Source organism: Lampetra planeri, chromosome 2, assembly GCF_965212315.1.
Source record: "Lampetra planeri chromosome 2, kcLamPlan1.2.h2, whole genome shotgun sequence".
Classification (NCBI taxonomy): domain Eukaryota; kingdom Metazoa; phylum Chordata; class Hyperoartia; order Petromyzontiformes; family Petromyzontidae; genus Lampetra; species Lampetra planeri.
The window spans coordinates 25,288,124-25,300,535 of NC_136108.1; the positions used below are offsets into that span (position 1 = coordinate 25,288,124).

General features: G+C 45.8%; 1 protein-coding gene across 1 annotated transcript in view; it reads right to left on the reverse strand.

The window, feature by feature from the left end:
• The window catches only part of LOC144724254 (CUB and sushi domain-containing protein 1-like), a 267,119-nt gene extending 256,775 nt beyond the window's left edge, over positions 1-10,344 (reverse strand). The window contains exons 1-2 of the mRNA XM_078603232.1: positions 10,332-10,344; positions 9,953-10,169 (exon numbers count right to left, since the gene is read on the reverse strand). Coding sequence (XP_078459358.1) covers positions 9,953-10,169; positions 10,332-10,344 — 230 coding nt within the window. The remainder of the gene's footprint in view (positions 1-9,952; positions 10,170-10,331) is intronic.
• Between the last annotated feature and the right edge of the window lie 2,068 nt (positions 10,345-12,412).

Genomic DNA, 12,412 nt, shown 5'->3' on the forward strand with positions numbered 1-12,412 from the left:
TTTCAATTACTTCAAAATAAAGTGCTTTAATTATCCAACGTATAAAATAATTAATACTTGTAAATTCTGTGTTTTTGTTACGTATGGAAATCCAGTGTTGGCCCGCTTAGGTATTAAGTTGGAATTTTGATTTATGAAACATTGAGATGGAGACATAATATATGTTTATAGACGTGCCATTATATTTTTCAAAAACAGTTATAGCTGTAATGTTTTAGAGGCGCCGTGGTCCGGCATCTGCATGCGATGTTCTGTATCCCTAATTTGCGAACCAAATGAGGCGCACACTTCATTTACTGCCGGCCATCTGGATTTACGCAACATGGTCCAGACTCCACATCGCAACATCGTACTCGGAAACAAAACAAAAAAAACCTCATCCCTTAAATCAATGGGCAAAAGTGTGCTCGGGCAATTACACGTGCATGTCAAAAATAATAAAGTTACCATTGATTGCGGGTTCTCAGCCAACCGACTGCTGAAACTGCAACCTGCGCATGATGGAGAGTTTTAAACGCGTTTCAATTTTTCTCGCCAATGTCGTTCCTTGTTTTTGAAATGCTTTCACGTTAAAAGGCGTCGTTTTTTTGAAATGTGCAAAACTCTATCCTTACACTCATAAACAATACGGTATTCATGCTCCTGTATATGAGAGAAAAAGTTTGGCTGGCTGGCGCACGGGCAAAGGGCTCGGTGTTGACGTCACCGAGCACATCTGCACGTCGGGCTGACGTCATCACGCCTCTGCCCCCCCACTCTCCACCCACGGTCGTGGATCCCACGCAAAATGTGCGGGCAGTGCTGGTTTAATTTCTTTAAAAGTTACAGAACAGAATATTTGAGCCTCTCCAAAGAAGTGAAAGGCAAGCTCAACTACGGCGATCTTGCTTCTTTGCATCGCCCCAGAGTAGCTCAATTTGTTGTGCGCATGCGAAGCAGAAAGTGCAGTGTCACCTACATCGGCTGTGAGATGTTTCGCGCTCTAACAGGATATAATGAATCCCACGACAGACTTAATGATACATTATATTAACATGTTCAGGTCCATATATGGACGAGTTGGGCCATCGATTTGCCCAAACATGGCTCATTGACGACCTTTTTAAGTGCTTCCATAAAATGTTGTCCATTCCGACGCGGGATTAATAATGATTGTCCTGTTCCAGCGCAACTCAAGCGAAAGGAAACAGGAAACCCCCAGCACTCTGTGCAAGGCGGTGGCGACGGGATGCTAATTATAATGCCACCGTTCCGGTGGGTCATGGCAGATGCTCTCTGCTCGTTCCAGAAAACTGGAAACAAATAAATCGGCTTTTCAAACACCGCTGCGCATCTAATGACAGCGCCTAATGACGAATGTCGCACTTCGAGGTAACGCCCAATTATCCGCGGGCAGATTACCTGGGCTGTGGATTGACCGTGCTGATTGAAAAAAAAAACCCATATGAACACTGTTATTACATGCGTACGCATTTGATGATTAGCTGCTCCTCGTAGTGAGCGCACGTGTCTGGGACACGATCATCCTTAAGGAACTTCAACCGTGAAAGGGTTTGGATATTTTCCAGTTGTTCAAAAACACAACAAAAAGATGTATTGAGTTTTGAATCCCTTATCGATGATGTAGAGGACCAAAGTCTCGGATCCTATTAACCGCATGGACTTCACCACGTTGGCCAATATTCAACGTGGGCTTTTAAATATTATCCGCAGGGTTATCCAAGATTGTACTTCCACGTCCGCAGGTAATTGTTGCGGATAATTGTGTGAACAGGGTCGCGGACAATAGGGGTTGCCATGAATCCTATAGATTCCGCGGATAATAAGAGTTACGTAAGGGTAATAGGGTCGCGGATAAGATCTCCCATAGTATGTGGCGGTTGAGTAACGGTCGATTCTACAATGAAACGGTTCACGGCGAGTATCGCAAGCGCACACGCAAACTCTGCTCATCCTCACTTTTTGGCTGGCCATCGAACAAAAACGGTCACTGCATCGCGCATCGCTTTCAGATGCGCTTCTGCGGCCGTCTGGAACGCTCTTCTGTCCGATATTACGAAGCCACTGGAAGTCATGCATTTTTAAAATCCTTTATATTAAGTTCACTTGCTTGCTTGCGCGCTTACGACCGTGCAAATCTTTCGGTCGTTTTTTAACCCACTTCCCGTGATCCAATCGAGCTGACATTTTGCACACAGACTCGTTGTGCGTGACAATTTATTTTCGTGACATTTTTTCCCCAAAATTTTGCACTTTTTAGGATTTTTTTTTACATATTTTATTTAAAATACCAATGTGATAAAAATGAAACTCTTACTCAAGAAAAACAGAAATGAATAATAAAATAAAACCGATGCCACGCATATAAAGGATTTACGGGTTAATTTTTTAAATATTTTTTTTATTGAAAACTAATTTCTTTAGAACTGCTTCTTGGGTTTAGTTTGTTGTCCTTCCCCTGCACCTCCGATGAGCACGGTTGGTTACGTAAGGTCTCTGAAAGAAGTTCAACATACGTACATACATATGAGTATGGGTCTCTATGGATTTATGTGGGTCTCTGCGGTCCTATAAGTCTCTGGATCTCTGTGGGTCTCTTCCTTCCGATGTTAGGAAGCCACTGGAGCTATGTACTTTTGCACACTGGAGATTGAAAACTCTTTTCTTTAGAACAGCTTGTTGCGTTTAGTATGTTGTCCTTCCCCGCGCACCCCCGATTAGCACGGTTGGTTACGTACGGTGCGAAAGAAGTAAGACGTACACACGTACTGAACACAGAGGGGGCGATGCGCAATAGCGGATGATTTCATGCCCCGCGCGCGCTGCCGAGACGTTTTGTATTCCGATCGCACCTGCACGCTGCGCCGTATCGCGCATAATCTTTGAAAAAAGCGCACCGGCGGATGTCTGCATCATGCATGCACTTTCAAAGCAGCTTCTGTCCGTTGTGTTGACAGCTGTTTTGCATAATTACATTGCACGAAACATGAAAAACTGCACTTGGAGGGGAAACATGTTGCATTAAGAAGGCCAGTTTGATGAATATGCTCGTTATTTTATCTGAAAATTCCAATGCATATAAAGGCGCTAGCTTTATGATTAGATTATTAGATTGCAATCCCGATGTTGATGTGTATTCGTGGCGTGTTGCTATTACGCACTGTGCATAATTAGTGGCTTACAATGCAAATGACGCCGTGCGCTGCTCGTGCAGCGCACGGCTTCAAGACATGCATCCCACGTTTCCCTGGCTTCGTGACGATTGCCGCATCAATTCATCATTTATATTCCGCTTCAATCAAACCTTTCACACCTCCTGGTAAAAACCCCCACAATACAACACCCGCTATTCGCCACCAAGTGACGGTGACGTCACCACAGCGCCCGTGCCAGGCCAGGTGCACTTTCAGACCGCGTGAATTGTCGATGGCTCACTGCTGACAGGAGATCACGGGACGGGCACAGGTGCCATTGGTTGACTGACTGAGATGACTGGTCGATGCACCAGCTGTACCCCCTACTTTGCCAATTTGCTTAATTTCGCTACTGCTCGTTGTTGTGAGCGTCGCTCCTCTGCCCTCCGTTGTTGTTGGTGGGCGACTGTCTCCAAATGCGCAGTAGCGTCCTTCACGAGCCTCCTCCAAAGAGGCCGATCTTGACAACGCTGATACCAACTTGCAAGTCCACTCAGCTCCAAATCCTCCCGTACCGCATCAGTTCGTCTCATTTCCAGCCAGTGTTGTGCCCATTTAGCCCCCTCTATCCGGCCAAACATTCGATCACTGTTCTTCATTGGAAGGCCCGCGGGCCAAATGTTAGCCGCTGGTGGCCTTTAGTGCGGCCCCTGACGTGTGTGGTCCATGATAATACATAACAAATGAAAACACCCACCCATCATCGTTCTGTCAAACCCCAATGATTTCAAACGTGTGGCGGTCCTCGCACTAATGTCGTATTAGCGAAAGTGGCCCCCTCCGAGGGAGCTCTACTAGAGAACCCCTCTCAAGGGTGTCTTGGCCTACTCTTCCACGCTGCTCGATTAAAGAAACTCCACACATTGTTGGAATTTCCGCACAGCGAGATCAAATTGGTGAATTACAGATTGCAATTTCGGTGCAGCAGTTTCTTGCAGCCACCTGCCTCTTTACATGCAAGTTAGTCGACTGGCAGGTCACATGTGGAACAGTCGGCCAAGTATCCTCTCGATGGGGTTCTCTAGATCTCCCTTTAGTGGAGGCTCTTCCGCTAGCAGCGGAGTGAGCAAGCAGCAGTCACACTATTTACACATTAACACACTCGTGCGTGTTTGTTTACCGTTTCAATATTCTCACAATGTGTTTTCCAAATAGAAAATTTGTGTGGATGTTGTTTTCTGCGTAGGAACGTGGTTCTCAGTAGAATGGTTTCCAGTAGTTCATTTATGCAATTACAATGAAAATATATCCGAGATGAATTCGCAAACTGTGACCAGCTTTGAAAACGATTGTATGTATTGTACATGTTTATTGTGATCTCTATGGAAAAACAGAAAACTTAACTATTTTATTTTACCAGGTAAGGCTCGCTGAGCTACGGAGTTCTTTGTCAGAAGCGACCTGGCCACAGATGAGAGCTCAACGAAGTGGCTCATCATCATCGTGTGGACTTTTATCGCAGCCAAATAATTTAAACGCGTGATGTTGATTCTAAATGTGGAGGGAAAAACCGGAGGACCCGAAGAAAAATCCACGCGACCACGGGGTGGGAGAGACGCAAACTCCAAATATACAGCAGGCGTCAGGGTTGGGATCTCCTGTACATCAGGCGAGGGAGATAACATCTCCTAGCCACCGTTACGTTTCGATAGAAAATAAAACTGCTCTGAGAAGCAGCTCAAATGACGTGTCTCTCTATTTAGATACACGCACATAATTGTGTTCTTTTTCCCATATAAATAGCAAAATAATGACACTACCTCCATAAGCTAATACATAATTTATATCATAGGAAACTTCTTTGTGCAGTATATTTGTTTTTATTATATTTGCGGCTCTCACACATCATGGGAAATCGTGCATGCATATTTGTTTTAATAGGAATGATATTGGACGTCTTGAAAAACTCTGAAAGCTAATATATACTCCTGAAATAAAGTACCTAATTAGGGCAGTGTTTGTTTTCCACGAACACTGGGGAATGTTTAGCATTCACTCGAAGTAGCTGTGTGTGTGTGGGAGTCGCAGTCTTCCTGGCTTAGAATATAGCTGCAAATTAAGCCAAACAGGTTTGAGATGAAGCCACGAGGAAACGCATATCGTATGCCACGTGAAATAAATCACACGTGGCAGCAAACAAGTCGTAGCAATGTGGACACGGGATATTTGTAACAATCGTATCTCAAACAGTACAATGTGGTTACATGGCCTCATACCGCACAGGGATTGGACTCGGAGCCAGCGGAGGGGATGGTGTCTTGGGATAATGTGGTCTCATTAACGTGTGCGGATAAGAAGTCTGCCCGTGGGCATGTTGGATCATCTGGAGTGCAGAGATGAGAGATGTGGGGAGGTGAAGGATGTGGGGAGGTCCGTTTTCATTAATTCTATTCATTACGTGCCAGCAGCGTCCCGTTAGAGAATGGCCCACAGAAGCAGGCGCTGCAGAGGTAGTTCGTGGGCATTTTATCCATGACCCCTGTTGTGCAATAAATAAAGCGGATGCACAATTCTCCCCCCATTGTTCGAGGATGAGCCCTTCCTATCATCCATGACTTTGCGTGGCAAATAGGAAAGTCAGAAGACTGTGTTATAATCCGCTTACATCCATGGGGCCTAGTGGATGAGAGGGAGGCAGTCTCCAGGACAAACCCCAGCGTGGACTGGAGGTTGCAACTCATCTGAGATGTCGCAGGCCTACTGTGGGACTCGCTCGCAGACACGCGCAAGTGAGATGCGCGTTGTGTGGCAATTCGTCGTGTTATTTTGCCAATTCACGTGAGTAAAGAGAATAAATGTGCTTGCGGGAATTTCCAGGTCGTGCTGGGAATTCCATTTCGCGACAAAATAGCATCAATAAATATAAAAATTTCACAAATCAATTGATCTACGTACAAGTACTGAGGTTTTTGTGACACACAGTCCTTGAGTAAGACCATGCAATAAGGTGGAACAGACCGACGAAGAGATTCGAGGTGGTGTTTGTGTTCGCGCCGTGGAAACATTGAGTGCCCGCGTCTTAGAAGTGTGACATGTGACAAGTTTATCGTGGCTCTGCTAGGGAACCGGCAACGGTTAACACCTTGGCGTGGCACCCACATCTATTCTGGCTGCTGAAGGTGGAGTGACCAGCTGGAGCTTTGAACGAAGAGCTGAAATGAAGTGTGATGTCATCATTGCCGCCGCCACAGAGGATCGGTTTGCACGCGATGATAAGTGGATAATTAATAAACAAGATAAAACGGCTGAGGACAAGACAGAGCCCTGGGTTATACTTTTGAATAGGAAATGTGGCAGAGCAGAAACCATAAATAATGGTAGATACAGAATAACCTGATGAAAAGATAGCAATGCAAGAGCAAATAGTTTGCTTGAATGGATGGAAGCTTTTAGAACCGTCCCGAGTGCTATTCTCTATCAGAGACGTGAGCAAAGTTCAGAGTGAGAAGTCTTGACTCGCTGAGGCACTCTGGGGGCATAACTCTCAGATGGGACACGGGAGGACGGAGGACAGCTGCTGCGTGACCTTCATTGAGCCCGTTTGGGGCTCACTAATTAGATAATCTTTTCCTAAATGATTGAACAATTGCCTCAGCAATTATAGACTCCACAGCTCTTGAGAGAACATGAGTGAGGTCAAATTGGCCAGTGGTTTGAGAGAGTAAATGGGTCATCTTTCTTGGGGACAGTTGAGAAAAAGTGCATTCCAGCATGACAATATAACGTGAAATTTTTAAGCTAACTGGTGGAGATAACAGGGGAGCTAGGTTGACATGTATACAAGATGATGACAGGAATCACAAAATAAGGCTTTGGTGATCGCCACGATATGAACACGCTGATAACTGAACGGTTACACAACTAAATTGGAGCCATGGCTGGAAACACAGGTCACGATCGGCCCTGGTTTGTCTACAGCGGAATAACAGAAAAACAGGTTCAAGGTTTTAACGTTAAAGTTAGGGTCACTAACAATGGAAAGAGGAGGGCATTGAAAGGGGCAAATTTAAGTGAACAGTTTTCTGAGGCAGTTTTGGAAATTACAATGAAATATTCACGAGTAAGGTGAATTGGTAGTTGAATATGAACTCAACTTTTGCCTGAGCAGTAGCAGCTGGACAGAGGCTGTGCGCAGGAAGATGTAAATGTGTTTGGTGGTAGAATTATTCCAGCGCGGGATGAGGGATTCGTGATGGAAAGAGTGATAAGAACCACGATAGAGACACGGGGCCAAGCCAGATTGCCCAGGGAAATGTCATCTCCTGTAAAAATTTTGTTATTTTCCCATGAAAGCCTCACTAAGCCTCACGACTCTTTGTCATGGGGGCCTGCAATTGAAAAGTTTGGCGAACCTCTCATTTAGGCTTATTTCTTTTTACAAGTGGGGAAAAAACAGAATTATTGAGAGAGAACCCATGAATACAAGAGCTGCCACTCAGTGTTGATTCTAAGATATAGTAAACAGAAGGGCACTTGCTGTTATAGGGGAGCCCTAACAATCACAGCATCAATTGAAATAAATCCATGAGCGGAATAACCCACAGCAGCTGCTGCTGCTGTGGGGTCTGCCAGAAGGAAACTGTGGGCATGGGTGCGGTGCCAATCAATTTGCCTTGGCTGTGAATGAGCCCTTCGAATTGAATTTGAGTTGGAACCCCGGCGCTACGTCATGCAGCTGATCATCAATGGGCAGAAAGAGGAAAACGAGCGAGCATTCTGATGTTGCGGCGACGTCGGGAGTGCAGGCGGTATAACTGCACAGGGGTCCGCAGGGGTTCCGGGTGTCGTTCTATGACGGGAGAGGGGGGGGGATTGGAAGTGCGGCCTCGTAATTTCAATCCGCGCACCGGAGGCCCTTGCCATGCTCCTGTGGGGCACTGCTGTGCGCTCGGGGAACGTGTGCCAGCCCCGTTCCCTTGATACAACAATCAATATATACAAATGTATATACTGTAATTTACATATATAATAGCCCAGATCTGTCCTTCCGTGACTGTGATTAACGCCCCCGAATTGGTTGCACAGTACATTGGCACAGTAGGGGGCACAGGAGTGCATCAGCCAGTCGTCTTGGTCGTCTCAGTCAGTCGACCCGTGGCACCTGGGTCTGCCCCGTGACCTCCTGCCAGCGGGCGTTCGACACTTCACGTGGCCTCAAGGTGCACATGGCCTGGCACAAGCGTCGTGGTGACGTCACTGCCACTTAGTGGCAAATGGCGGTTGTTGTTATTATTGTTGTGTATGTGTGTGTACATTGAACTTCTTCTCGCAACGTACATATACAGCCATGCTCAGCAGAGATGCACAGGCAATGTGCCTCACGTTTAGTCTATTACTAATTGCTCATTTCTGTTCTTCAGCCACTGTTGTTGCCTGCACCTCAGACGCGTTCTGTTCCGTTGTTGCCTATTTCTTCGTACCTCACTTGCAACACAGCAGGGTAACTGGCTAAAATGGGACGCTTCACTTAACAAATGTATGCAAGTATATGTGTTGAACTTCTTTCGCGCCGTACATAGCCAACCATGCTCATTGGAGGTGCGGGAGAAGGGCAACAAACTAAACACACAAAGCAGGTATAAAGAAATTAGTTTTCAAACGAGATGATTTAAAAGTGCCTAGCTCCAGTGGCTTCATAATATCGGAACGAAGAGCGTTCCAGACGGACGCAGAAGCGCATCTGAGTGCGCGCAAAGGAGTGACCGTCTTTGTTTGATGGCCAGCAGCCAAAACCTGCTGCTGCGAGGATGACCGCAGTTCGCAGGATTGGTTATGCTCCTTTTGACGAGAAAACGCCGTTCAGAGCTCACTAAAAAACAAAATCCCACACGGACCGGGTTCACAAACACACACACTTGCTGTACTGCCATCTCCTGGCCCCCTTGTATCCTCGTGGATTTGAGTTTTTTTCGAGCCACAAAACCCTTGCCTCCATCGGGCTATTCGTAATTGCAGCAGGGATTTTGTTAAGGAGCTACTCACGTATCAACGGATTAACAGAATTTAGGGCATATGAGAGTGGTGCTCCTTTTTCAATGACAACCTCTTGTATTTCTTTAGCGTTTCTGTCACTTAATTTTTTAATTGTCTCATAAATGTATTCGCCCAAGCCAACTTGCACTACGTGGAAAATGTATCGTTAAACGTCATTTCATGTTCGTGCAATATCTTAGATTTATCACGTGAATGGTGAGTTTTGCTCCGATTTCTATTCGCCTCACATTTGATTTATTTTGCTGTTGTGCATTTGCGTGACCCAGCTCACCCTTGCGAACGAGACTCTCCCGGTCTCGTGAGTTCTCGCTTCCACGTGCAACTTGAAACTGAATTCGGAACGGCGTGCGTATACTCGTCATCAGAGGCTCGGCGCACCGACCTTGCACTGCCGAATGTCCTCCGGTTCAATTCGACCGTCCGGCACGACAAAGCATAAACAATGGGGCGAATTTCCTGAATCCCCCTCCCCACCCCCACCCCGACCCTCTGTGCAACCCAGCCGTGTACGCGGGTTCACCACAGCAATCCGGTCAGCAGGCCGTACCCGGCGGGGTTGAAGTCGTGGGTACCTGCCCACGACCTTCCAAGATGTCCATCGCAGCATTGAAGAGGAGGCCAAGTACCTTCGATAGAGGGGGGGGGGGTGGGCTCTCGAGAGCTCCCTCTAGTGGAGGCCCTTCCACCAGCGATTCGCGGGGCTTGATGCGATCCCCTTAACGGGTGCAACGCAGCAGCGGCACAACGAGCCCAAACCACGTTACCTCATGCGCAGGTTCCCTTGGCTGGGCTGGCCTTCGAAGACGGCGAGCAGGTCGTAGTCTTCCTCCAGGGCGAAGGAGAGGAAGACCAGCTGGATCCGGTTGGGCTCCTCCGTCTGTATGGTCCACGTGCAGTTGGCCCCGTTGGGGTATCCGTAGGGGTAGCCGGGGCTTTCCACCGTCCCGTTGCTGCCCTTCAGCAACCCTCCGCACAGTTCACCTGCACACGCAGCACGGCCACGGGGATGAACGCACGCACCGCGTTATGTCATCGTCATAGAACGCCGGCTGTCATCGTTTTCCGGACGCTGCCGCACAATTGGAGTAGGCCTCGGCAAGGTAAGGTAAAAGGTCAAAAGCAACGAGCCTACCTTTACCCTACCTTTTACCCCCATACAAAATTACCCGATTAAAGGGTAATTACTGGGGTACTGCTACACATGAAATAGGTTTAGAACAGGTAAATGCTAGGTAGAGCGCTTTATTCATCTATAGAATACTCTCGATGATTCCCATTTAAAATGGAGGCCACGGACTTCGCCACGGAGCTTTTAGCGAGCGGTAAACAGGCTAGTAGGTAAACAAGTTAGTTGGTAAACAAGGTAGTAGGTAAACAAGGTAGTAGGTAAACAAGGTAGTAGGTAAACAAGGTAGTAGGTAAACAAGGTAGTAGGTAAACAAGGTAGTAGGTAAACAGGGTATTAAGTAAACAAGGCCGTAGGTAAACAAGGTAGTAGGTAAACAAGGCAGTAGGTAAACAAGGTAGTAGGTAAACAAGGTAGTAGGTAAACAAGGTAGTAGGTAAACAGGGTAGTAGGTAAACAAGGCAGTAGGTAAACAAAGTAGTAGGTAAACAAGGTAGTAGGTAAACAGGGTAGTAGGTAAACAAGGTAGTAGGTAAACAAGGTAGTAGGTAAACAAGGTAGTAGGTAAACAAGGTAGTAGGTAAACAGGGTAGTAGGTAAACAAGGCAGTAGGTAAACAAGGTAGTAGGTAAACAAGGTAGTAGGTAAACAGGGTAGTAAGTAAACAAGGTAGTAGGTAAACAAGGTAGTAGGTAAACAAGGTAGTAGGTAAACAATGTAGTAGGTAAACAGGGTAGTAGGTAAACAAGGTAGTAGGTAAACAAGGTAGTAGGTAAACAAGGTAGTAGGTAAACAGGGTAGTAGGTAAACAAGGTAGTAGGTAAACAAGGTAGTAGGTAAACAAGGTAGTAGGTAAACAGGGTAGTAGGCAAACAAGGTAGTAGGTAAACAAGGTAGTAGGTAAACAGGGTAGTCGGTAAACAGGGTAGTAGGTAAACAAGGTAGTAGGTAAACAGGGTAGTAGGTAAACAAGGTAGTAGGTAAACAAGGTAGTAGGTAAACAGGCTATTAGATAAACAAGGTAGTCGGTAAACAAGGTAGTAGGTAAACAAGGTAGTAGGTAAACAGGCTATTAGATAAACAAAGTAGTAGGTAAACAAGGTAGTAGGTAAACAAGGTAGTAGGTAAACAGGCTATTAGATAAACAAGGTAGTCGGTAAACAAGGTAGTAGGTAAACAAGGTAGTAGGTAAACAAGGTAGTAGGTAAACAAGGTAGTAGGTAAACAAGGTAGTAGGTAAACAGGGTAGTAGGTAAACAAGGCAGTAGGTAAACAAGGTAGTAGGTAAACAGGGTAGTAGGTAAACAAGGTAGTAGGTAAACAAGGTAGTAGGTAAACAGGGCAGTAGGTAAACAAGGTAGTAGGTAAACAAGGTAGTAGGTAAACAGGGCAGTAGGTAAACAAGGTAGTAGGTAAACAAGGTAGTAGGTAAACAAGGTAGTAGGTAAACAAGGTAGTAGGTAAACAAGGTAGTAGGTAAACAGGGCAGTAGGTAAACAAGGTAGTAGGTAAACAGGGTAGTAGGTAAACAAGGTAGTAGGTAAACAAGGTAGTAGGTAAACAAGGTAGTAGGTAAACAAGGTAGTAGGTAAACAGGGTAGTAGGTAAACAAGGCAGTAGGTAAACAAGGTAGTAGGTAAACAGGGTAGTAGGTAAACAAGGCAGTAGGTAAACAAGGTAGTAGGTAAACAGGGTAGTAGGTAAACAAGGTAGTAGGTAAACAAGGTAGTAGGTAAACAGGGCAGTAGGTAAACAAGGTAGTAGGTAAACAAGGTAGTAGGTAAACAGGGCAGTAGGTAAACAAGGTAGTAGGTAAACAAGGTAGTAGGTAAACAAGGTAGTAGGTAAACAAGGTAGTAGGTAAACAAGGTAGTAGGTAAACAGGGCAGTAGGTAAACAAGGTAGTAGGTAAACAGGGTAGTAGGTAAACAAGGTAGTAGGTAAACAAGGTAGTAGGTAAACAAGGTAGTAGGTAAACAAGGTAGTAGGTAAACAAGGTAGTAGGTAAGCAAGGTAGTAGGTAAACAAGGTAGTAGGTAAACAAGGTAGTAGGCAAACAAGGTAGTAGGTAAACAGGCTAGTAAGTAAAAAAGGTGTT